The sequence below is a fragment of the Camelus ferus genome, chromosome 29 (genome assembly GCF_009834535.1).
Source record: "Camelus ferus isolate YT-003-E chromosome 29, BCGSAC_Cfer_1.0, whole genome shotgun sequence".
Classification (NCBI taxonomy): domain Eukaryota; kingdom Metazoa; phylum Chordata; class Mammalia; order Artiodactyla; family Camelidae; genus Camelus; species Camelus ferus.
In genome coordinates this window covers 16562586-16589677 of record NC_045724.1, presented here as the reverse complement: position 1 = coordinate 16589677, position 27092 = coordinate 16562586, and the positions used below count along the sequence as shown (strand labels likewise).

Sequence of the window (27092 nt, the reverse complement as noted above, 5' to 3'; positions counted from 1 at the left end):
CTTTACCTTGGCGAAAGTTTTGACTAAGTACGTTTTCTACTTTTTGATTTTGCTTTCTCGACCCCTTTCTTTCAGTATCCCTCCATAAACAGGAGGAGAGAAACCAAAAGGAAACGTATTTAAAGATAAAATAAAGGCCTATATTAAACGGTTTTGAAAACGGGCATTTAAATCTTTATCCGTAAAAAATGCAGATAAGACAGTATTTTTAAAGGGAGACTGGCTCTCTCATATTGTTGATGAAAATGCAAAACCGTACTGCTACTAGTGCTAATAATGCTAAAACCGTAGCGCTAATATTTATACAATAAACAGACTTGAAGTGATGCAAAAATTTAATACATTTGAAATTCTACATTAGAGTTGGAATGGCAAAATACAGTAGCAAAAACCTGGATACAACTCAACCGAAGAGTGTATGAATATGCTGATATATATTCACAAAATAGCGTATTACAAAGCAGTCAAAATGAATGAACTATGGAGGCAAAAAAAGGTATAAAATCTCTAAAAAATTCAAACTCCTTAGTCTGGGTTTCAGAGACCTCCACTAAATGGCGCACTATTTCAACAACTCCTTTCTCATTACTCTGAAAGACTTGTTCCTAATTAGCCAATCTGTTTCTATTCCCCATTTATTTCTCACAATATCCAATAATATAATCAAATGTATTGCTTATACTCAAATTGATCTACAGAGTCAAAGCAATCACTATCAACATGGCTTTTTTTTTTTTTTGCATTCATATAGAAATGCATGGGACCCAAAATAGCCAACACATTCTTGAGAAAGACTATAGTTGAAGGATTCAAATTTCCCAATTTCTAACTTATTATAAAGCTATAGTTACCAAGTAATCAAAGCATAAGGATAGACATACAGATTAATAGAATAGAGAATTCAGATATAGAATTTGTTTCACTGTTAGCATAACTAACGCCATTTTGGGCCTGTTCAGTTTCTCCTGTCCTTCCACTGACCCTACCTAGGACTGTACTGTGTGGTAAATCTCTTCTCTATTGTCAAGAGCTTTGTAGCTAATAGATACTGTTTAATGTTCATTAGTTCCAGGTGGCCTATATGCTGTGTAAATCTTCAAACTATGGTAAGACCTTCACTGATGTATTCCTGGTGCCCACAAGACTAGTTACTCATAAATTAGATGCAGTCTTGACTTAGGAATGCACGCCCTGTCTCTGAATACGTACCCTCATGCCCTAGTTTGACGTAAAGTTGTCTCAGTGGCCCCTTGACAGCGTGGAGAATTGCTGTACTGCAGAGGGGCTGCTGTCCACCCTATATGTAAGTTACCCAATAATAAACTGCTCCATGGATTGTATGGAACTACCTGCCTTATTTTTTGGTTTTAAGATAGCTCCTCAGTTCGGTGTGCACTTTTCATTCCCTCTGTCCTCGGACCAAACTTTATATTCATGGTCAGGTGATTTTTGACAAGAGTGTCAAGACAATTCAATGGCAAGAGAATAGTCTTTTCAACAAATGATGCTGGGTCAACTGGATATCCAAATGCAAAAGAAAGAAGCTGGACACCTATCTCACACCATATAAGAGTATTAACTAAAAATGTTGGAGACCAAAATGTAAGAACTAAAACTCTAAAAATCTTAGAAGAAAATATAGAGGTAAATTGTCATGAGCTTGCATTAGACAGTGGTTTCTTAGACATGATACCAAAAGCACAAGCAACCAAAGAAAAAAGAGAATTGGACTTCATCAGAATTTAAATTTTGTGCATCAAAAGACACCATCAAGAAAGTAAAAAGAACCCACAGAATGGGAGAAAATATTTCTAAATCTGTATTGTGTGTGTGTATATATAATTTTCTGCACATTGTGTTGTTTTTACATCTTAAAAAACCCTTCTGGCTAGGGAGAGACTGCCCTTCCCCAGGTAGCCGGTTCTTAGAGATAGCAAAGGACCAAGCTAAGAGCATGTTTTGATAAGCCAGCTAACCAATCCAGAGCCATACCTCCTGTATCTGGCCCTGAACCCCAGGAGGAAAATATTCTTCTGCCTTAGTAATCCCAGGGCTAGGAACCAGGCAACTGGAGACCACCCATATAGTCCAAAGCCCACCAAAATTACTCCAACTAGCCAATCCTAAACTGTTTACCCTGACCCACACTGCCTTTCCCTCAGAAACACCAATATAGGTATGGCCCCCAGCCTCCTGTCTTCTGCCTCCTGACCACCCTGGTGCCTTTCCCATTTGGCCCTATGTGTGCAGTGCCTTCTGTCTCTAAGATGTTTGAGCATAATTACTTTCCTGAGCCTCTCCTGTGTCTTCTCTTGTGGCCAAACCTGACTGACCATTCCGTAAAAGAATACAAAACAAAATCATATCCGATAAGGATCTTCTAACCAGAATATATAAATAACCCTTACAACTCAACAATAAAAAGATGAATAGCTCATTTAAAAATGGGTATTTGAATAGACATTTTTCCAAAGAAGATACCCAACTGGCCAATGAGCTCAAGATATGCTCATTAGTCATTAGGCAAATGCAAATCAAAACCACAATGAGATACCACTTCACACTCAGTAGGATAGAAGACTCATTCATTGCTGGTAGGGTTGTAAAATGGTACATCTGCTTTGGAAGATAGTTTGGCACATCCTCAAAAAGGTAAACATAAAGATACTGTATGTACCAGCAATTCCACTCCTAGTACTATAGCCGAGAGAACTGAAAACATGTCTACACAAAAACTTGTACATGAATGTTCGTAGCAGCATTATTCATAAATAAAAAGGGGGAAACAATCCACATGTCCATCCAAACAATGAATGCTAATTGATAGAAGCCAGACAAAAGGGCCACACATTGTATGACTCCATTCATATGAAAAGCCCCAAGTAGGCAAATCCATTTGGACAGAAAGTGGATTAGTGATTGCCAGGGGCTGGGAAGGAGGGAAAAGAAGTTACTGATAATGTGTGTAAGTTTTCTTTTGGGGTGATGAAAATGTTCAAAAATTGATTTTGGTGATTGTTGCACAAATATATGAATATTCTAAAAACCACTGAATTTTATGATATATGAATTATATCTCAGTTTTTAAAAAGCTTAAAAATACATTGCTCCTATCTTTTCTTTCCTTAATAACTTAAACCTCTCTCAGCTTTACATTTAGTACCTCCCAATCACTAGTTTTTTTTCTTTACTTTACATCCCTTCATTGTTACTTATTCAAAACCTTTATCAAAACTGAACTTTTTCAATGAAACTTTTTAAAATTACATCTACCTTAGCCCATCATCCTTCTACCTATGTATCTTGCTTTTGCCTCACTATTGTACGTAGGTCTGCCTCTGTAAGAGTAAGGCTGTATTTTATACCACCTTGTATGTATATACCTTGGTACTTAAACAAATGTTCATCATATTATAATTGATACTTATAATTCTTCTCAATTTTTATTTAGTACAGTCATTCACCACATCTATATTAAATACCTGCTTTGTGCCAGAGAGCTCAACACTAAGAACAGATAGGGTTATTATCCTCAGCAGAATTTATAACCCAACATTTACAACTTCCTTATATCCTAAGTTTTGTTTAGAACCCTCACTAGATTACAAACCTTCTTCCTTTTTATTTTCCCTGACTACCTATTGTAATGCTCAACATACTTAAGTAATTCCTCAGTACTAGGAATAAAACCAGGTTTGAAATCACTCTGCTGTACCACTAACTGAGCTCCCAAAATACTTCTCCAAAGAGCTAGTGTTCAATCTCCCAGGGAAATACTTTAAGCCTCATTCATTCATTAATTGAGCACATTTTATGTGTCAAGCTTCACTTTCTTCAATCATGATTAAATTGCAACTGAAATTAAAGTCTTTTATAAATTTTTTTTTAAATCAAGGGTCAATAAAAATCTGTAGTGAGCTTTAGGAGACATAAAAGTAGGCTATGTATTTTATGCATATAAACATATAATTCTTTTTTTGAAAAGTTGCTCCAGGCAATACTAATCTATTTTCTATGTGGGAAATTTAGTATTTATGAAATAGAATACAAATTTATGTAAAATAAGATGCAAATTACTCTCCTAGGTCAAAAGAGCTGAATTTTTTAAAAGAGTAATACAGTCTTGACATACAACCAACTATAACTGTCCAGTGGAAGGCAGAGTTTTTCTTTTTAACTCAGTATTATCTATTCAAATTTATTCAATATTGAACTTTTTTATTCAATATGATTGCACAGAATTAGAGACTGTTGTGATTTTATTCAATTTGGTATCCTATTTAGAATAAGAGCAGTGAGAATTATGCTTTACAAACAGTGCATTATTACGGTATCATTGTGATATGGCTTTACTTGATTGTATATAAAGAGAAAAAGAAAACACTGGAATTAAGGCAATAACCCCATGTGCAAACCAAGCACAATACCCTGACACAGTCCTTAGGAAAAGCTCTTTTGTTTAGGTGGCTGGTGTTGCTGCATGCAGGTCAGTCATTGCTTTGAAGGATAAGCTTTGAATAGCTTCATTTGTTTAAAAAAAATTTCTCCTACTGGCCCACGATGGCCAGAAGAAGCTTTCGGTAATCTCCACTTGTGTCACTTGCAATCATCATGCCCAGGGTCTTCTGATACATCTGACTGAATATCTGTTTTATCTGTACGAGATCAATCTGCATGCAAGAGATGATATTTTTGACATTAGAAAAAAAAAGCTGTCAAAAGAAAACTTATTTATTAATTTATTAGAATTATGTTTTAACAGTGAAGAGATCCTAATTATAATCAAAGCAGAGGGGAAAAACACCAAATGACTGGCATTTTATAGCTAGCATTAAATTACCAGTACTAGTGTCACCTAATGAATGATTCACTGCTGTGTAAAGATATTGGCTAAGGGTGAACTAGTTTCATCTATTATTCCAAATATATTAGTCATTTAAAAACCAATTTCAGGGGCAGGTATAGCTCAAGTGGTAGAGCGCATGCTTAGCATGCATGAGGTCCTGGGTTCAATCCCCAATACCTCCTCTAAGAATAAATAAATAAACCTAGTTACGTCCCTCCACCAGAAAAAAACAAACAAAAACACCAATTTCATAGGATGACAAATATCAAAAACACAGAAATTAACAAGTGCTGTGCCTTGCTGGTAAGAATGTAAAATGGTGCAGCTGCTGGAAAGTAGTATGGTGATTCCTCAAAAGAATAAAATAAAATAGAATTGCCATATGATACAGCAAATTCCACTTCTGGATATATACACAAAAGTGAAAGCAGGGACTCAAATATTTGTACACCCATGTTCGTAGCAGCATTATTCACAACAGTCAAAAGGTAGAAGCAACCCAAGTGTCCACTGACAGATAAATCAATAAACAAAAGGTAGTGTAGATATACAATGGAATATTACTCAACCTGAGAAAGGGAGGAAATTCTGATGCATGTTACCACGTGTATGAACTCTCAAGACATTAAAAGGACAAATACTGTATGATTCCACTTATATCAGGTAGCTGGAGTAGTCAAACACATAGGACAGAAAGTAAAATAGTGATTGCTGGGGATTGGGGAGCAAGTAGAATAGTGAATTATTGTTTAACGAGTGTGGATTTTCAATTTTACAAGGTGAAAAAGTTTCAGTGGTGATGGTTGCACAAAAATGTGAATATACTTAATGTCACTGAACTGCACCCTTAAAAATGATTGAAAAGGTAATTTTGTGTTATGTATATTTTACTATAATTTTAAAAAAAGAGAGTGAGAGTGGTTAGAAAATGTAGATCTAAAAACAAATACACAAGAATTTTTTCCCATACATTGTATTATGGTTGTCTTTTAAAAAATGATTTACCTTCATTAGTATAATTTAGTAGCATATGTTTTCTTTCAATTTAAAAAAAAAAAAAAGGTCCACTGGTAAATACTAGGGTGTAGTTGTGGGGCTACGGGGCCACCAGGAAGCAGGCTAGCGAGGCTGGGGAAGGGGTGATGCCCTGCAGCCCAAGGCATTTTGATTTATCTTTTTACATCATGGACATCATATCGCTAAAAGTACTTTTAAAACATCCACAAAAAAATATACAAAGTCTAAGAAAGGAATACATTTGAGGCTACATTTAGAGAAAAAGATAAAGATAAAATTTTTTAAATTATTTTATAATTAACAGTGTATGCTAATTTCAAGAGTTTTTAAGTCCAATAGGATTAATTTGCGTAAGTCTTTCACATAGTTTTTTACATAAGCAAAATGAAAACCAAAAGATAAACATCTTACAACTTGTCATAAACCAGTGTTCTCTGAAGACCTTCTCAAGTAGGAAAATCTCTTGGCATTGGGATCATTAAAGAACAGTGGTCTGTTTAACTAAAGCAAGCCTCTCTCACAGCATGAGGAAAGTGAACACTGCGCTTTATACAACCTCTACCAGCAGTGAGAAAGAGAGCTTTTTCTTAACGTCAGTCTGACAACCAACTGAGGAATGTTTAAGAAATCAACATTCTAAGTTAGATAGAGAAAGACAAATACTGTATGGTTTCACTTATACATGGAATCTAAACAAAACAAAACAAATTAACAAACATAACAAAACAGAAACAGAGTTACAGACAGAGAACAAACAGCTAATTGCCAGAGGGGAGGGAGGAGGTGCGGGAGGAAATAGGTCAGGGAGATGAAGAGGTACAAACTTCCAGTTGCAAAATCAGTGAGTCATGGGTATGAAATGTACAGTGTAGGGAAGAGTCAGTAACTCCGTAGTATCTTTGCATGATGACCTCATAACTAGACTTACCATGGGGATCGTTTTGAAATGTATAGAAATATTGAATCACTATGTGTGTGACAGAAACTAACATAGTGTTGTAGGTCAATTATACTTCAAAAACAAATAAACTCATACAAAAAAAAGATCAGATTTGTGGTTACCAGAGGTAGTGGGTGGGGGAGGGAATATTAGAGAAAAGTAATCAAAAGGTATAAACTTCCAACTGTAAGATAAATAAGTACCAGGGATGTCATGTACATACAACATGATAAATAAAACACTGCTGTATGTTATATATAAAAGTTGTTAAAGAGTAAATCCTAAGAGTTCTCATCACAAGGAAAACAATTTTTTTCCTATTTCTTTAATTTTGTACCTATAAGAGATGATGGATGTTCACTAAAATTATTATAATAACCTCATGAGGTATTTAAGTCAAATCATGATGCTGTATACCTTAAACTTATACAGCGCTGTATGTCAATTATATCTCAATAAAGCTGGAGGAAAAAAATTTTTTTAATATTTCTAAGAAAAAAAATCAGGGGAGGGTAATAGCTCAGTGGTAGAGTGCCTGCTTAGCATGCACAAGGTCCTGGGTTCAATCCCCAGTACCTCCATCAAAATGAATAAATGAACCTAATTACCAGCCCCACACCAAAAAAAAAAATGGAGGGGATAGCTCCAGTGGTAGGGCTCATGCTTAGCATACACGAGGCCCTGGCACCTCCTCTAAAAATAAATAAATAAATAGACCTAATTACCTCTCCCACCAAAAAAATAAAATAAAAAAGAGCTAAGGAAAAAACCCTACATTCAAAATCAAGTAGTATCAGGCAAAGAGAAAAAGCCTCACCTCACTTCGAGTGACCACAATTCTGACCAGGGTGGAGTCATCTGTGCCGGCACCTTTCATTGAATAGTAGAGCCTCTCAGCAAAGAAGGCAGGGCGGTTCAGGGCACACTGCACTGCAAGGGAGACACGCTTCAGACACAGGGCCGGAACGGGACAAAGGGGTCCACCTACCAGCTTCACCCGTCACTTCCAGCTGCCTCCGATCGGGTTCTATGTAATCATCCCCAAAATCTGACGTGAGGTGCGGATGTTCTCCTCTTGATTTTTCTCAGCATCCATCTGTCTTTCTAGCTGCATCAGACAGGCTACCTTCAATACTAGAAGATTCCCTCTGGCTAATAAACCCCATTTTCTCTCCATAGATCAGTCACACAGAGTCTTAACATTTTCCTCTGTAAAGTGAGAAAATCCTGTGGCAACTGTGCCCTGATAATCTCTTACTGAAAGGAATAATGGCTGAAATCTGAATTCTAAGAGTTAAATACATCATTTGGCTGAGAGATGGATGTGAGACAGACTCCAAAATAAAAAAGAAAACACAGATCCAAGCAAAGACTTGAGAATGATAAAAAGAAATCTGACATGTTTTCTCTTAGGAAAACTGATTTACTAAAGTCTCCTCCTGCAGGTGGTAAAGATGTACCAGGTGTTCATTATTATGTTAGCTACAATTACTATGGTAGTATTTCTCAGACATTTAACTGCTATTACCAATATGTTACTAATACTCTCTTTAGTCTTATATTCTCCTTGAGAATGAAATTTTCACTTCATTAAGCATCTGAATGTTAAGACACCAAAAATTGGATTTTTAGTTTCAAAAGGGAAAAGGGTCTCACTGGGCTGAGTACTTGAAAGGTGTCTGGGGAGCTCAAAATGACCCTTTGTGTGGTGGTGCTCCAGAGTCTCCTGGGGCATTCCCAGTCACCTTACTGGAAATGCTTCAATCTATTGTCTATTTTTGCACAGTCCTCAAGAAAGGAGACAGAGAATAAAGACTAAATAATCCCAAAACAACCCTATTTGATCACACCACCAACCACTCATAGGGAATCACATATAAAAACACAGGATTAGCTCAGCCTCTGCCTAAGCAGATTTCAGGGAGTCTATATTAATAATCACCACTTCATGGGAACAAATATTCAAAGCCTCGCTCATTTACAAACCAAACAAAGCAAAACACAAAAGTATCTTACAGATGGTCTTCAAACCACTTTCAACGTTTCCAGAAAACTCACGGCCAACACTGCTTAACAAATCTCGATTAGCCATCTGCAAACAAAGAATATAGGGGTTAAAATATTCTCACACTTTAAAACAAAACCCGAATCTTCAAAAGAAAAGCTCATACCCTGGAATAAGCCTCCATGGTAGCTTTCAGCTGAGGAAAGCTTCTTGTGGCAAGAATCATGTTAAAGCAAGACTCATCTGTCCCTAATCTCCCCTCACCGGCTTGATACAGACGCTGAGCATCTTCCTGAGCCAGTTGGTGGTTAACATTTTGGTTCTCGTCACGATTTCCCTGCAAAAGAGGAAGCAGGAATTAGAAGAAAGTGATGCAAGTTTTATTTAAAAAACTTTTTCCAATATAGTCACTTTTAGATTTAAAGGGACAACTTACTAAAGATTAATGCATAACGTTTCTCATGCATATCTTTCATTCCCCAAGAAACTATACTAGTGTAACAAGTACTTTATCACTCTGCCAATTTTGGATTTTATAATATATATTCATGGTTTAATGAGGTTAAACTAAAATGAGAGGTTTTCAGGGCTTTGAGAGCTAAATTAAACCACAAAAGGTTTCCATAAAAAATTACACATACACACACACAAAAATCTCTCTTCTAGAGATATAAACTACCACTTGAATGAAGAAAGTATGGCTCTCCTTAGTTGGGATTTAAGACCAATATGCACTACACTGAGTTCCACTCTGTTTTCATTCATGCAATTGAAAGGTATGGAGCACATGCTCTGCACCAGGCTCTATTAGTCAGGGTTCTCCAGAGGAGCAGAACCAACAGGCTGTACTAAATGATAGAGACACAAGAAAGACAAGGCTCCCGCCCTCAGGGAACTGAAGTCCAGGGAGGGAGCATATAATACGGAGGCTTCAGGAACTTCCTTGCTTTCATCCAAGAGTAATCTTACTATGTAAGTATTATGAATGTGTACATAAAAATGACATGTGGGGCTTTTAGAAGAAGTGATAAATAACTCAGGTTCTGCTAGACTGTGTTGATTTATAGACCAAACTCTTCCCTGGGATGGGAGGGAGGGAAGAAGAGAGGGAGACAAGCAGCTCTGGGCCTGAACAAGAGGAAAGCTTAGATGGGTAGCTGGTTTCTCTCAAAAACAGAAACACAAACCCCAACACAGGAAAGGCTGCGCTCTAGAGTCATAGTGTCTGTCTGAACTAAAAAACCGAGAGGTGTTCCTTGAACATCAGAAACTGTCTTCCGAAGAGCACTGGGCACAAGGAATACGTAAAAGCATATTCTAAATAGGCTACTGAATACAGCACAGGAAAAGGTGCTCAGAAAAACCTCCCCAGATTATTGCCTTTGGATTCAAACACACAATACAATCCCACTTTCCTAGGAAGCCACTCCCTGGAAGAGGCTCCTTTACTTTTACTTTGTAAAAGAGCTGGGCCTTGACTCCTGCGTAAAGAGACATTCAGCACCTCGTTAAAGTCTTAATAATCATTTTTAGCATTAAATCTCTGTTCCTGACTTTTTTTCATGCTAACCTACTCTTCTGCTGTTACTGTTGTAGGTAAACTCAATGGCCTCCCACCCTTTTGCTTTCTTTTCTCATTTCCATACCCACTCACTTTGGCACACTGTCTTTTCTGCAACCGCCTTCTTTGCTCTGGAGAGCCTCTCCTCTACATCTGGAACCCTCAAGACTGTCCAACCTTGTGCACTAGCAGGGTAGCCAATAACTCCTGATACTGAAACAGTGTGCTAGTCTTTTGTATCATCTCTCAAATATACTCTCATCATCTCATTCTAAGTGTGTTTATAGTATCATTCCAAATACCCTATTTGGAGAATTTTCTGTCATTTTTCCAGCACATCTTGGGAATCTGAATAAGGAAGGTGCTAATCACAGCATTACTGTGAGCCCTACAACACTGTTTGCATTTCTGGCTCTCCTCACACAGCTCCTCTGATAGGTCTTCCACGGCCGACCTGCAGTGCCAGTCCAACTTAACTGGCAGTACAATGCCAAGCTTAAAAGTACAGATTCATCTCCAATCTATGACACAGAGCCTCAAATTGATTTCTGATTTTGTACAACCTTAAAGAGGTTAATTTCTGATTCCTTTCAAAAGTCAGATCTGCAGAAATAAATTTCAATAGTGACTACAAAGAAATCTGTAGAGTGGATTCTGTGCCGCTTCAAGATGGCAAGATCCCAAGGGGGCTAAATATTAAAAAGAATAAAAAGAGCCCACTGGCAAAAGGCAGCAAAGAATGTTCCCTCCACCAACACACAAACATTTATGCTATACTCACCTGGCACATGGATACAAGTAAACGTTCAAAATGCCCTGAAGTATCTGATCTAATGTCCTTTTCAAGGTCTCGTCCAAATTCTGACTGATAACATCTGACAATTTCTTGGATTTCTTGATTTGTCCTTGTACACAAAATTTCAATCAATACACGTTCCTGAGTTCCTGCTCCCTATGTGAAATGAAGAAACAGAGAATTATACAAAGAAAAATAAAATTTCTGAAAGTAATTAAATCTTACTGTTACATCAAATATTTCTTTGGCTTCCAGATCTGAAAAACTCTGTATTTTCAGATAATATAAAATGATGTATTGATTTAGCTGTCACTGTAAATTCAGAACTACCATAATTTATAGGGTTTTACACTTGAATAGGATAAACTACTCACAGTAAATGTCATACAGTACCTTCATTGCATTCCGTAAACTCCAGGCATCATAATATGTAGGTGGCATGAACAGGGCAAGGATCAGTTCTTCCATATTTCCACTTAACTCTGATTTAAGATCTTTGATTAAATCCTGTTAAGTTACAAATACAAACTTAAGTACTTGTGCTCTCCAAATTTTGTTTCTTAAATTTTTTAAGGAAAATACGAAAAAAATGGAATTGACTTGCTTTATGAAAACCTCAATTTCAATTCTCAATATTACACAGTAAGAAACAGGTAAATATATACACCTTAAGTTTATCACACTCAAGCAGATATGTTTTATTCATTCTATCAATAAACATCTAGCAATAAATTTACTGTAGTTCCTCCACTATACCAGGTACAAAATAGGAGGTACATGAAACAGAATAATTCAAATTAACAAAATGATAAACAAATTTACTTAGTATTTACTTAGTATATACTTCCTCATCTTGTTCTGTGAGGAAGTAGAAATCATTATCATATTCTTATTTGGAAAGATAAGATAAACATCTAAAAAAAAAAGATAATAAAAGGCAGCTTGAACTCCAGCACCAGATGAGTAAGTAGCACATAAACAAGTTGAAACAGGAAAAGCTGAAGTAGGCTAGAGAGCTCAGAGATAGCTTTTAGTCCAGATCTTGAAGAGTACGTAAAAATGAGCAGGCAAAGAGAAAGGAGAAAGGTATTGTAGGCAAGGAGGAAGAACACAAACAAGAAAAGAGGTTCCCAACCTTGACTATATGCATTAAAATCATCTGTGGAATTTTTCTTAAAAAAAAAAAAACAAACCTCTGATGTCAAGGATGAATATTCAGAGATTCTACATGTGTTTTTAAGTTCAAAAGGAGATTATGATTCTTAAGGTTAAGAATCACTAGCATAGAGGCAAGATTGAGGAAAGCCTGTTCAATGGAACAGTAAGATGACCAATTTTGTTAGAGGGTAATGTCTCCATAGATTAGTGAAACAGAGTTGTAGCCATATGCTTGGATTACTACCTGAATACCAAGCTAAAGAATGTGGATTTGACTCTGCATCCTGGGAGAAGCCACTGGAAACTTTTATGCAAGAAAACAGCATTGAAACAGCAACAACAGGCAGTATGAATTATGATGACAAGGAGGCTATAAATTAAATTTAGGCTACTGGAATATTTAGGCAAGAAGTAATAAAGGCTTGGACTTGAGTGATGACAATGGAAGTGGAAAGAAAAAAGGAGACACAAGGCACATTTTTTAAAGAGCCCTTTTACAGGTTAGATCAAGAAGATGTGGTCAATAACCAGTTGCTACGATAAAGCAGTGCAGGGCATACAGTAGGCACTGAAACAGTAATAACTGACTGACTGACAAAGGAGAATGTGGAATCAAAGAAGATTCCATGGCAGGCTAGGGGAATGGTATTTTTAATAATAAGTCAAGAGACAAGGTGACTGTGGGTAAGGAAAATTGACTGTGAATTAGTTTTAATTCAAAAGCAATATATGAGAAAATTCAGGACAGCAGAGCACAGACTATATATGAATTAAAGAAATTCATAATAATAGAAAATACTTTTGTGAGAGAAGCGAGTCTGCTGTTGAACCCTAAGAGAATCTAGTTTGTGTCGCTTAATCAGCCTTAAGACTGAGGAAGTGGATTGGGTTGGGCAGAGAGGGAAAGGCACAGTAGAAAGATGAGGTGGGACGAGCCAATGGACCTCTACTTGCATTCTGAGAAAAGTAAACTGGACCCAGAGGATGTCAGGAAATGTTTAGAATTCCTATCTAAATGGCAAACCAATGCTCCCAGTTTTCCCTTTTATATTTAAGAAGCAGTGGAACTGTTCAGCCACTGAATCTCAATGGGTTTAGTCACTGATCATCCATTCAAGAAATATTTATTTAGTGGCCATCTGCTATTGTTACTGTACTTAGTGCTATAAATACAAAGTGATGAATATGACATGGTTTGCCTGAGGGAAGCTCACAGTTTTACGGGGTGGGCAGTGAGATTAGTTATAGCAGAGGTTTTACAAAGTACTGTGGGACTTTAGTGAAAGAAGCAGCTACATTCTGCCTGGAGCAGAGAGAGAAACTTCACAAAGTAGCTTAATTAAGCCAAATCCTGGAGAATTAGTTTGCCATGCAGAAAAAGAGGAAAAGGTATTCTAGGACAAGAAAGCAACATATACAAACCATGGAATGTGTGTGGGGAATGGTAAGAAGTTCCATACAAGCATAATACAGAATATGTTTAGAGGGAGAGAGAGAGGACTGGAGATGATGCCAAGGACCAAGAACAAGCAAGGGCTTAAAAGAAATCCTTAAATCCCACTGCAGGGAGAAGAGTGAGAATCAAGCTACTGATCATGACTCTGGTCATAATCCACTTTCTTCTGAACATCTATCACCTACCAGACATAGTAGATGGGTATGACTATGAGATCCAAAACTGGAAAGGTTTTCAAGAGAAATAAATATTGACTACACCTCTCCTGGGGTTTCTGAAGTTTAGCTGTCTCTTCTCTATACTCAACAGTACTAATAAAAATATAGCATCCATCCTGACATAAATGGGGGAGGTCTACAGACCATTATTCCTGCTCATGCCAAAATAGAAAAAAAACCAAAAACATACCTTGCCATACATGGTCTTAAAAGCTGCTTTAATTTTCTGCCTTTGATCATTGGAACGGTTGGCTACAACGTCTATAATTGCCTGCTCGTCTGTCCCTGGAAGAACCATACATGTTTAAGTAAGGATGAAGTCCATGTGGGGTGTTCCTTGAGGACATCTCTTAGATGCTTATAAGGTGCCTGGTGCCAGATTAAATTGAGGTATGTGCACACAGGCTGAAATATAAACTTGGTTTATGACATAAAGCATATTTTTACTTTATATTCAATCACTTGAACTTATTATAAATAAGATCAAAATATATTTTCCTTACCAAAACCCTTCATTGCTTTACGAAGAACTTCTGCATCTCTCATGGCATCAAAGCTGGCAGCTGGTTGAATTGTTCCTTGATTTCCCTGAGTCAAAGCAGCAGGTAAAGAACAAAGAACATAAAATCCAAGTCAGTTATTGTGGTAGTCATTTCACAATACATACATATACCAAATCAACATGGTGTACACCTAAAACTAATACAATATGTCAGTTATATCTCAATAAAACTGGAAAAAAATATTAAAAAAAATGTTCAACTTCTTTAATAAAACAAACACAAATTTAAAAAATTAAAAAATCCAAGTCAGGATTCTCTGCTGACAAGAAGACAACTTAAGACTTCTCCAATCATCACTCTTAGGCAAGGAAGCTAGTGCTTGGGTTTGAGGACAAGGATACTTACTTTCAGGGCTCATTCAGGAACAGGCAGGAAAGACCTTTCCCCCTCCTGCCAATAGCTAGCTAGACACCAAACTTTCAGAAGACAAAATAGTCAAGCTTAAGAAATTAGTCACAATCTTTCTATGCTTTGGTTTCCTTCTTGATAGAATAGGAGGGGAAAAAAGAGATGGATCCCTGGATAGTGTGAGATGAGTAGCAGTGTTTGATTTAAAGAGTACAATAATGGATTTAGTGAAGTAGAGCATAAGCTACCAAGTGAGGTTTCAAACAAGCAGTATAATTTTGGTAATATCTCTTCATTTTCTCTATGGGTCTGGATTATTATACATTTTAAAAATCATAAAAATGAAACTGATGACTGTAAATTCTGAGAGTTACAATATTCTTCACTGATTTTATAAGAAAATAAACCAGAAAGCAAAACAAGGATTATATTTTAAAAATACAAATCTATAAATTTATAATTGCCATATGACAAACACCACAGTAATAATTGTTTCAGACAAGAATCATCAATTGATGCGAAAATTAGCAGGTAAAAGTAAGATGAGAACCAAGATATTTGCATAGTTTGGAACATTACAGGGGAAAACCTGGCAGAGGTCATCTTAAACATGTGATCAAACCCAACTGCCACCAGTAATGGAACAAGTCAACAATAAGTGCCTCCTGACAGGATGCACTGGGGACTCAACATCATTTCTGTGGTGTTCCTGCCAAAATGGCATAACATAAATTTAATCAGGAGGACATATGAGACAAACCCAAGGAATAATAAGGAATATTCTACAAAATAACTGGTAAGTACCCTTCAAAAGTGTCAAGGTTATGAACAACAAAGACTAAAGAATTACTTCATTACTTCATATTAAAGGAAAGACATGAGACATGAGGATGAAATACAATGTTTCATCCTGGATTTGATCCTGAACCAGAAGGACATTACTGGGACAACTAATGAAATCTGAATAAGGTCTACAGGTTGGGTAATAGTATTATAACAATGTTATTTCCTGCTTTTGATCCCTGTTTTGTGTTTATGTAAGAAGTTAACATTTGGAGAATCGGTAAAATGTATGTACACAGGAAATCTACATACAATTTTTGCAACTTTTTTATAAGTCTGAAATTATTTCAAAATTTAGTTTAAAAAATTGAAGATAACAAAGCTATGAAACGATTTATTAGTTTTCTTAAAATATTCAAATCAGGGCTTAAGAGAGATGGGATGAAGCAAGATGATACCCTACCACATTTTTAAAAATTCTTAATATATTTTATTTTACACAGTATCTCTAAAATATCATTTAAAGATGCAATCAAATATAAAATGATTCAATTGCTTTTTAGGCAACTGAAACTGCATTTACACTTACACCAATTGACTACAGCAATATGCCAGCACCTGTTGGAGCAAAGTAACTGGGGAGAAGGGGACCAGACCACCTTTCAGCAAACATTTTTATGGTCAATGGTTCCTCCCACTCATCTATACTCTTACACCAACATTTTCTTTTACCAGTAAGCCCTAACAAACATTCTTTACTAGTTTCTAAGCCAGGAATGGGAATGGAAGCAAAGAACTGGCAATAAATATTTTTATAGTTGTTTTAAAGGAAAAACTAAAATTATTCTCTTGTAGCAAATATTCAAGTAGAAATTTTTTTCAGCACGTTGCCTTTATATCAGCCTTAATGTATCAAAAAACTATAAAAGTTTCCTTTGACGTAACCACTGTCACTAAATCCTAGGCAGGGTAGAAGCCTTTGTTTATAATACACTGAAGTAGACAATAAAACAAACTAACCCTCACCATGTACTGTTTGTTGACTCTCATTTTCTGAAATTGTCTTCCTTCTAAAAACAAATAACAAACAAAAAACCTATTCCATTTTTGAACTGGAGGGGGAAATGGTTCTGTTTCATTCTTTGTTCAAAGTCTAAGTTTGACGTGAATCTTCATCAAGAATATTATGATTTTCCAGGCATTACAAAGAATTCAAAGAAATCAGGGTCCATGTTCTTAAGGTCAAAACTCCCTAACTAGGGAGATTTCTCAGCATAGCAAAGTCCATACTATCTGCCATCAAAAGTCCAACCATTTGACACTCATTTGAGTCCAATCTTCCTGCTGGAACACTGCCATAGACATACAATTGGGTTAATCAGGAGAGGTCACTCCGCCCAATAGCCCAACCAAGACAAAAATTTTCTTTACATCTTCCTACACATACACATCATCAACCTTTACCAGGGGATTTTCAGTGACAGGGTGCTCACCCCTCACAAGGTAGTCTATTCCACACCCATCTAAAAGCTCTTTCAAAATCTACTGCTGTTAACTTGCTGGTTTTAGTTCTCTCTTCAGGTGGTAACTGTTACACAAGACAAGTTGCATATGTATGTGTGTTTTATATTTTTATGTTTAAAAATCTTTTATATTCAGTCATAAAATCATGTCTCCAGAATTATATGCATGCTTAAACTAAAATAAAATCAAAATTCTTATAACAAATTATTAAAATAATCTAACAATAATATGACTAACAATCTACTTCAACAATAAAAAAAAAGGACTAAAAGCAATTTACTATGTGCTTTGGAGGAATATCATTTACTGTATCAGCAAAGTAACACTGTATAACAGAGACACCGCTGGCCCAGGAGGCAGAAGAGTGAGGATCTAGTCTCAGCTTTATCTTTTACTAGCTGTGTAGCCCTGGACAAGTTTCTTAATCTCTCTGGGGCTCAAATTCCTCAAATCAGGAAAGGAAGTCAGAAAATGGCTAAAGTGTTTCTTTTCCAATACTGTAATCCCTTTCCCAACCCAGCCTAAAAAAAATTTCCATATGCTAGATCTTAATGAATAGACAGTACGGAAATGAGAAAATCAAGATAAGGTAAACAGAAAACTGCTTATGTTCCTAGTAACTTGCATAGAATATAAAAGAATTAACAAGTCAATTAAATAAAACTTACTATTAAAATGAGCTATACTGAGATGGGGCAAAGATCTGACATATGGGAGGCCTTCTGAAACTACTGAAAAATCAACTTAACAGACATTAATTGGCTGCTATGTTTAAAGCCCTGTCAAGTGCTATAGGGACATAAAGATAAAGCAGATACAGTTGAGCCCTCAAGGAAGTGATCAGAGACAAATACACCAGAAATTAGAAACAAATGAAGGCACATTTGTGATTAGTGAACATTAGAAGAATCTTACTCACTTCACTGCTATAATCCAAAGAAACAGGAGAGAAAACAGGATAGGAAGGAAAGGATTCTGTACTGATCTGAAAGAAGAGTGGAAAGTTATAAAGGTCAAAATGGAAAACAAACCACACCAGAAATATCAATCACCCAGTCACCTGAGTTTATAATTATAACTGCCAACGAGGGAGGGGGAAAAAGGACTAAAACCAGTGTCAGAGCCCAAGGGAATCTCTATGAAGAAGAGTCTGAGTACTGGCACCTGCGAGAAGGGACCCATACTTGTCATAGCAAAGTCATGAAGACATTACTTACAGCAGCTGGACCAAAGAGAGCAAAGAGTCTACGAGAAGCAACAATTAAAGTCTTAAGTGGGGAGGGTACAGCTCAGCATGCACAAGGTCCTGGGTTCAATCCCCAGCACCTCTGTCTAAAAGGAAACAAGAAACATGAAGTGCCCTAAAATGAAAGATAATTAAAAAAAAAAAAGTCTCTTTAAAAGAAAATCAATAAATAAAGTCTTAAGTGACTGTATAGACCATCTCCCCTGCTTCATGGAAACCTCTAATGTCAGCGAAGGAGTGGTGGCCTTCTTTGGCATTATCCAGTTACTCAGACTAAGTTTAATTTGGTTTTGGGTTTTTTTTGGTGGGGGAGATATTAGGTTTATTTACTTAATTATTTTTTTAATGGAGGTACTGGGGATTGAACCCAGAACCTTGTGCATGCTAAGCCCACACTACCACTGAGCTATACGCTCCTGCTTCAGACTAAGTTTAAAAGGTAAGAGCAAAAAATACCTGACTAAAATAAGGAGTTTGTCCTCCAGGATACTGGGAAGGTATTGGTCCTCCAGGAAAACCACCTACACATCAAAAAAACAAAAACAAAAAAACAAAAAAAAACAAAAACAGCAAATGACTAAATGATTTCATGTTTCAAAACAGTGCTGATTTATTATGAATATGGAAACATGAGAACATTCACACTACAGTATTCACTAGGATAATTTTTAAATATTGTAATTTACTAAATCAAAAACCAACTTTGGTCATGAGAATCTTTTAAAATATTCCATGTCCTACATAATTTCTTAAAAAACAGTATTTTAAAAATAGAACAAACACTTTAACCAGATTAAATTCTGATTCCATCTGGAAAGGATGACAAGACATAGTTCTGGGAGCTGTTTCACTTGTGTTATAGGAGTGAGTAGAGAAGGTCCTGAAGGTTTTGTTTTTTTGGTTTTGGGACAGATAATTTTTCTTTAAATGAAAAAGTGGGTCCATCTTTCCATCTTACTGACTAAACTTTTCCATCAAATGAATACATTTCGTGAAAACATATAGTAATTAAAATTATTTATAAAAGCATTTAGTATAAGACAATCTCAAACATAAACTAAGTTCTCTCAATGGCAACTGAAAAATTCAAAATATCATGCTATTGTTTTTCTCCAGACAGCTGGTACCTACCAGGTAGTGGGACCTGTGCTGGGCCACCACCATAAGACTGTGAGGGTGGCTGCGGATAGCCAGAAAAGCCTGCTCCACCTGGTGGGGCTCCAAACCCTTGGCCTGGAGAAACCAGAGAAAAAAATAAAACATAATGACATTTCTCATGATTGAAGAGAAAACTTTAGAAAAATATCTCCTATTAACAATGGGGAAAAAAAAAACCACTGGAAAAAAATACATACTATTAATGCTATAACAGCAGTCCCTTTTGGTCTAAATTCAACTTCTTACCAACTCCTTCCCCATTAAAAAATAAATATAAAAATGTTTACTTCATTTGTCTGCCTAAATAACTTACAGTACAAAAGTGCTAAGCTTTGCTGTTTTTTTAACCTGTGTCCTAAAGGTCACAATCATGCTAATTGAAATGTCTTAATCAGTTCTTAAGATTACAAATAATCAAGCAAACTGTTATATATTGGTCTTTTATTACCATTTATTCTAATTCCCTACACAACAGAATTTTGGAGACTGCTCCCAGCTTTCATGTCCTCAGAGAATCTTTATCCCTCAATCTTGCCAGCAAGGTCTTTACTGTCTAAGGTAGAAAGTAGGCTAAGGGAAACTGACCTCATACAAAACAAGCAGGAATACACTAATCCCATGACCCATGACTCACCTCCAGGGTAGGATGGAGCTCCCCCTGGCTGTGGTGCACCAGGATAGACTCCAGGCACTGGATAACCTCCAGGGGCAGGGTAGCCTCCTGCTCCTGGGTAGCCACTACTTGGTGCTGGGGGGTAGGCCCCTCCTCCCATTGGAGGATAGCCACTAGGGTAAGGATACTGACCAGGAGGGGGAAAAGACGACTCCTGACCTGCAGGCTGAAAAATCAGAAAAACTTTCAAATGAATGTGATTAAGAAACACAATCCATATAAAAAAAGGAACAAATCAATAACTGTTAAGGTCTAGCTTGTTCTTTCATGTATTAAAAAGTCCATCAGAAATCCTGGTATCTCATACTAGTTTATCAGTATACTAGTTTGTCAGGACACTTGTTTGTCAGAATTTGGTTAAATGTAATTCTACCTGTGTCAGGCAAGAGGGGTCTGTTTCTCCATTTGGGAGTAAATAGAGAACGAGGCTTTTTCCAAACCCCAAAGTTTCAGGAACAACTAATAAAGCTCATTAGTTCCTTTATTTTCCTAGCACCTAGAAATATGAGAAAGATCCACCTCTCTACCCTAAGGAGAGGAATTCTTGCAACATACCTGGACTTGGGCATAACAGAAAAAAAAAAAGTGACCTGAGTCACACATTGGGTGTGACATTTTGGATCTCAGTTCCAATCATACGATGTCTAAGTATGGCAGAGATTGTTACATGTTCACTACACTTTTTCCCGGCCCACAAAACTAGACTACATTCCCCAGGACCTCCTTACAGGTAAGTAGGACCGTATGAATGTGGTAAATGAATGCGGACAGAAGTAATGTACACCACTTCCAGCCTGGCCCCTAATAACTTCCTATCTAATCCTCTACACTCTCTCTTTCTCTCTCTTTTCCTTCATCTGCCAGCTGGAAGCAGAGGATCCACTGGAGGATTATAAGGCATTAGAGAATGGTACAGCCTCCAAGATCACACAGAATAAAGCCTCTGAGCTCCTCACAACACCACCCCACCAACACACACACAACCGCTGAATTCCAGGAGGCTGAAGTAAGCAAGAAATGAGTTTTTAAATTGTTAAGTCATTGGGATGTTAGGGTTGTCAGTTTCAGCAATTAGCCTAAATTGACTGAAATGGTTGCCAGAGTTCAGATTAGTACATAGGACCCAGGAACATATTCATAATTCTCATCTCTCCTGTGATAAACACAGGAGAGCTATATATTCACTTTAAATAAGGATTCACACATTATCATTAATCTGTATAGGCCCCTTTTTCTAGTCTCAAAGAGTTAGACAGAAGCCTTATATACATATGAGCATAAAATTGAAATTCACAATTCTCACTGTGGCCTCAGTAATGAGGTTAGTCCTCAGAATAGCATAGACATCAACAAGGCAGAACACGGTAGCACATGTATAAAACATACTCCAAACACTGAAAGTCTCAGAACTACAAATCCAGGGCCCTGTAATCCACTGCAATTTGTTATCTCTGAGCCAAGCCCTTCTTATTTATTTTAAACCTTCCAGCACAAAGGTTAAAAACCAGTGACTCATAGGATACATTTAGCTTACATACATGTTTTACTGGCTCATACAGCATTTAACATTAAAAAAAATTTTTTTAAGCAGGCAATTTCACATAAAATCCAGATTTTTGGGTTTACTTGAAGAAACGGAGTATCTAGCAACACTGGGTGGGCCTCCCTCCATGGCCACATCAGGCTGAAGCCGAGCAACTGCTGGCCTTCCCCACAATGCTTTACTTCACTCACATATTCTACTCTAGCCATTTGAGTTTGACCCTTGCTCTAGCATACTATAAAATCTGTCATGGGCTAGTCCTATACAACACTGCTCCAAGGACATGAGCTATTTTAGTATCATAAATGGCAATACTTACAGGATATCCAGGGAAAGGTGGGTAGCCTGTGGGCGGATAGCTTGGGTATGACATTCTGTAACAACAATAAAAAATATCCTCTTTAATTTCTTAAAGATATGCATATAGATATAAATAGATAAATAGATCATATGGTTTTACATAAAATACACCTTCTTTCAAAAGAGTTTAGCAGACAGACTCTGATTCAGTAATTCTGAGATGGGGTCTGAGATTCTGCACTTCTAACAAAGCTTCCAGGTGATACTGTTGCTGCTGGTCTGTAAATATTTTGGTACCAGAGTATTTTGGCATTTCTGGACCTACCATCTAATTTGTTAAGTTTTTCATTATGTGTTTTGGCTCTTCTCTCTAACTGGCTGTAAATTATTTGTATCTCTTTTATATCAAGACTTCAATCTAATCCAATTCAACATTATGAAAGCCCATTATATAATAAGCACTGTCCTAGGTGCTGGTAAAAAGATAGGGGGAGAAAAAAGGACCCTTCCTTTTGAATACATAGTGTAGGAAAATGAGATAACAAACTGAAGTTACTACAGTGTCCCTTATGACATTAAGCACAGTACAGAAGCTAAAAACTTGCTAAGTTGAGAATGAATGGCCATATGTTTAGTCAAAGTTTTAAGTTAATAAGAAAGATAATAAGAAGGTTGATAAAATAAGTTCTAAAACAGTCATTTGGGATCCAAAGACCTTCATGCAAAGAAATAGGCAAAATTGTTTCTTGCTTTCTTCTTCTCTAAGCCCCATTGATAAAAGGAGTAAAGGAGAAACAACAGCATCTAAGAACAGTTAGGCAAAAGAGGTCAGCGTCCAAAGAAAGGGGGAAAAGTCTGAAAATAACTTATGAGAGAAATTAATAATTTTAAAGGCAACAAGTAGTTACAGTACTAAAGACTACATAAGCAATTCAAATTTCTAAATCTCTGGAATTGTTCCAATGACAATGTCCTATTTCTACATCCTTGAGCTGCTATATTAAATATTATCTTTAACGGCCCTAGAGAAATTATTGTCAACAAGAGTTTCAGAACAGAACGAAAATGAAAACTATCTGTATCTCATATGCAGTTTCTCATAAACTTAAAGCAATTTTAAGAAAGTAAATTTGGATATATTTTGAAGAATAATTATATAAAGGACTAGAATGCAATTCCATTTCCAGGATGTACTTACAGAAATACTTGCACAAATGCAAAGCTGTATATGTAAAAGGCTATTCGTTACAGCACTATTTGTAACAGAAAAAGGTTAAAAACAATCAAAGTCCATTAATAAGGGACACGTGAGAAAGATTATGGGCAGCCATACAATGAAGTGTTATTTATGCAAGTATTAGAAATGAGCAGCTCTCTTTTTACTCATATGTGAAACCGTCTTTTGGTAAAGTGGGGGGGGGAAAGCAAGGTAAAAAATTGCATAGATAATGTGCAATCAAATGTGTAAAAATATACATTTATTTGCTTGTATATAGAGAGAATATCCCTGAAAGTATACTAAAGAAAAGAAAGAGTGGCTGCCTGCAGGAAGGAGAGCTGGGGCATAAACAGGAGACTTACTTGTCAAAGTATCTTTAGCCTTTTTGGAATTGTGCATATATCATCTATTCAAAAGGTAGATTTTAAAAGCTTTTGTAAAAAGCTTACACAGACCTGAGGGTGACTCCACAAATTACTCAACTTTGCCCAAGGAATAATTAGATTATACCAGTGAACCAGAGCTTTTAATAGTCTCTGTCAGCAACTACTTTTAAAAAAGACTGGAAAAATCATTCCTGGTTCTCCGAATCATCTCCACCCAGTGAGTCAACTACTAAAAGGGGTGGGTCTCACTAGGCAAGTCTCAGAGATGGCATGAAGCCCAGAAACACAGGCGGCATCTGGTGCAAATTTATGAAAAGAAACAAATAAGGAAACAGGAAGAGTGAATGAAGATGGCCAACAGCAGATACTACAATTTTCCAAAACCTGCCTCCTGACTGGGAAGGACCATTTAAATCCATCAGCAAGGGCCCTTTGATAAAGAACTGGAAGCGTGACTAGCTTCTGCATGGAAAGAGTCGGCAGCCACCACCAGGGAAAACTCAAAGGCGGCTTCATTTTGCATTGGTCAAAATTCTAACCTGCCTATCTAGTACCTGAAACTCCTTCCCTGCTTGAGAGGTAACTCATTACACTTATTATCTAATTAGGACAGATTACTTTAACAGATCAGCTCCCCATCAGTTGGCAGAAATTAGGAGTTTAAAGGCAGTTGGATGACTTCTTTTCATTGTCACTTTATGGTGAACATAAGCTATCTTCTGTAGAATTGTTCACACAGGTTGGCCTCATATCAACACACGTTTGCTGGTGTTCGGGAAAAAGGACCAAATCTGTAATGTTATTTCCTAGAACAGCTGCCAAGAATTATAAATCTGAGCCAGTGTACAATTTTAGGTTTATGCATTCTGTCCATAGGATTCACTATAAGCAAAGTACAAATTTCCCGTTTCCCTAAATTTGCTGTGTCACCAGGAGGTCTAGTCACCAGCTGGACTTAGCTTTCGGTGCTGCTCGCTGGTTTTCCTACTCAGCCCTCCTTGAGGTTGCTCCAGGAAGACCATCCTCTGGCCTACTCCCTCCACCTGTGGTCCACCTGCGGTCCACCTGCCTGCGCGGGAGGGGTCACTGCTCCCTCTTACCTCCCGACAGCCGAGGGGCACGGAGGATCGGGGAGCAGGACTTCCCGTTGCCCGACGCCTCGGTGATCCCGCCCCAATGTACCCCAAACCGAACGTCCCCACCAGGGAGCCGGGGTCCCAGGACGCGCACACCGAGTTGCCCACCACCGGGAGGCCCACAGGCCCTTCCACTGCCCCTGGCTTGGGTACACACGCTGGCCACTGCCCTCTCCCGGATGGCCGGCCTCAGAGCGAGCCAGGGGGAGATGTTCAAGGGGGAGGAGTGGCGGCAAGGGCCGGGGGGCGCCGTTCCTCACCTGACCCCGCGGAGCAGCGTCACAGCCCAACCTGGTAGCCGGCAAGATGGAGCCGGGGGCGGGCCCGGCGGGGCGGGGCGCCAGGGGCCGCCGCCCAAGCCCGTTAGGACCGCCGCCGCGGCCGGGAACGCCCCTGGGGCAGGAGGGGGCGGTACCGGCAGGGCCAGCCCGGGAGGCCAGCAGGGCCCCGGATAGGGTTTTCCCTTCCTTCCCAGCTGGCAGCTCCACCTGCGACAAGGCTCTCCCTTCGGGGGCCTTGGCCGGTGTTACCGCAGTTCTCGGTACCAAGGATGACGCGCCAATCCCGTCAGCTCTCTCAAGCCTCTTGGGAAGTTGAAGCGGTTCTGAGGAATCCTGGAGCCCTTTCAGTGGTGGGCGGCAGAGATGGGCTGGGGACTGGGAGGCCAGGTGCAGCCTCTCCGCCTGATATGCCATCATCCCTGGAATCTTCTCAGGTCAAGGACGGTGTCTTTAATCAGTCCTTTGTGAAGTGGATTGGTATTTACGGGGATCCTAGATAGTCGGAACGCGAGAGACACTAATCAAAACCACTCCAGAAAGGAGTTGCTAGGTGGTTCTAGGCTCCCCTCACACTAGAGCCCTACTTAGGACATACAAACTAGCATTAAACATTTGAGGCAATTTCAAGGGCCCAGACCATTATCTTAAACTCATTAAGAAAGTTTGTATTCCAGAGCAAAAACCAGTCGGCAACCTTTTACAGTAGTTCTCAAACTGTGGTCCCCAGATGGGCAGCCACAACATTCCCAGCAAACTTGTCAGAAATGCAAATTACTGGGCTCCACCTTAGACCTACTGAGTTAAGCTCTAGAGGTGAAGCTCAGCAATCTGTTTTAACAAGCCCCCAGGTGGCTCTGATGCATATTGAAGTCTAAGAACCATTAACCTATTACTCTTCGTGCTTTTCTATGCAAAAGCTTTCTCATCAGGGTAGGACAGGGTGGATTAAATTTTTAAGTGAGAAGAGCAAGATATACATGGTCCCAAAACAGGGGTGAAGTGGAAGGTACTGGAGGAAGTCACCACCCAATTTAAACAAAACTGCACAACACTTTGGGTACCCAGCATTTATTCCCTGTTCATCAGTCTGTCGGGCAAATACTGGTCCTTTCTGTCCAATCTGCTCAGAGATCTCTGGAATTAAAGCATTTCCTAAGAAGCCTGTCATTACTCCTCTTTGTTCTACATTACTTCCTTGGTGATCTCGTCCCCACCCTCCCCTCTCCTTTAACTATCAATTTGAGAGGTTATTTTCCAAACCTCTTATTTCCTGCCCAGTTTCCTGAGCTATAGGCCCAAATATCCAATAGCCTATTCAGACAGTACCACTAGATTTTCCGCTTCACCACTTCCATTCGTGATTTCCTGACATACAAGGCCCTCCAAGATCAGAGGTCCTTTCCTCAGGCTTTCTCTGCCTAGAAAGTACTGCCTGCCTTTTAACAACTGTGCATTATTAAGACTCAACTCACAGATCAACCATCTCCTTCCTACTTTAAGAAACTTTTCTTTACCTTTTCCTCCTTTTCTTTACCTTCCCTTGGGTAGACTCCCTTTTCACACCCAGCTAAACCTTTTATAGATATCTGCCATGGCGCATTTAACAGCAGTCATAGCACATGAGCATTTAATCTACCTGTATTCAACCACATAAACTTAGCGAAAAAAAAAAAAAAAAAACACCTCTGAAAAGCCATTATATGCTTCAGAGTTCATGTGAAATAGGAGCCATTATGCTTCTCCTAATGTGAATATTCCTTTGTGTTTAACACAAAACTTTTGTACAGATAGAGCAATAATTTTTTTCCCCAAGGGGACATTTGGCAATGTCTGGAGTCGGTTTTGGCTGTCACAGCTAGGGAGGAGGGGGTTACCAGTATCAATGGGAAGAGCCCAAGGATGTTACTAAACATTCTGTGACACACTGGGCATCCC

At 38.1% G+C, this 27092-nt stretch overlaps 2 protein-coding genes across 4 annotated transcripts in view; both read right to left on the bottom strand.

Moving 5' to 3' along the window:
- Positions 1–317: 317 nt before the first annotated feature.
- Positions 318–25586, bottom strand: ANXA7 (annexin A7). 3 transcript variants are annotated; one of them, XM_014557563.2, is made up of 14 exons: positions 25137–25241; positions 22155–22209; positions 20254–20458; positions 19593–19694; positions 18918–18982; positions 18135–18200; positions 14501–14585; positions 14188–14282; positions 11559–11672; positions 11151–11321; positions 8975–9145; positions 8820–8895; positions 7621–7733; positions 318–4670 (listed from the first exon to the last, which is right to left on the bottom strand). In XM_014557563.2, the coding sequence occupies exons 2-14, from the start codon at positions 22206–22208 to the stop codon at positions 4548–4550; spliced, it is 1440 nt and encodes a 479-aa protein (XP_014413049.2). In that variant the 5' UTR covers position 22209; positions 25137–25241; the 3' UTR covers positions 318–4547. The 3 variants fall into 3 exon arrangements, with proteins under 3 accessions (XP_014413049.2, XP_032326220.1, XP_032326221.1); XM_032470329.1 differs by lacking the exon at positions 20254–20458 and having other exon boundaries at positions 25137–25586; XM_032470330.1 differs by lacking the exons at positions 18135–18200; positions 20254–20458 and having other exon boundaries at positions 25137–25586.
- The window catches only part of MSS51 (MSS51 mitochondrial translational activator), a 15579-nt gene continuing 13999 nt past the window's right edge, over positions 25513–27092 (bottom strand). The window contains exon 8 of the mRNA XM_032470340.1: positions 25513–25649. Within this exon, the coding sequence (XP_032326231.1) occupies positions 25608–25649 (42 nt within the window). The 3' untranslated portion in view covers positions 25513–25607. The remainder of the gene's footprint in view (positions 25650–27092) is intronic.

Excerpts from the sequence above, each read along its gene's own strand:
- ANXA7 (XM_032470329.1), bottom strand. The coding sequence starts at position 25,574 with ATGATGGCATATCAGGCGGAGAGGCTGCACCTGGCCTCCCAGTCCCCA. Across the intron at positions 14,283-14,500 it reads TAAAGCAATGAAGGGTTTTG|GGACAGACGAGCAGGCAATT; the intron begins GTAAGGAAAATA and ends TGGTTCTTCCAG. Across the intron at positions 7,734-8,819 it reads AAGTGGTTTGAAGACCATCT|TGCAGTGTGCCCTGAACCGC; the intron begins GTAAGATACTTT and ends TCTCCCTTGCAG.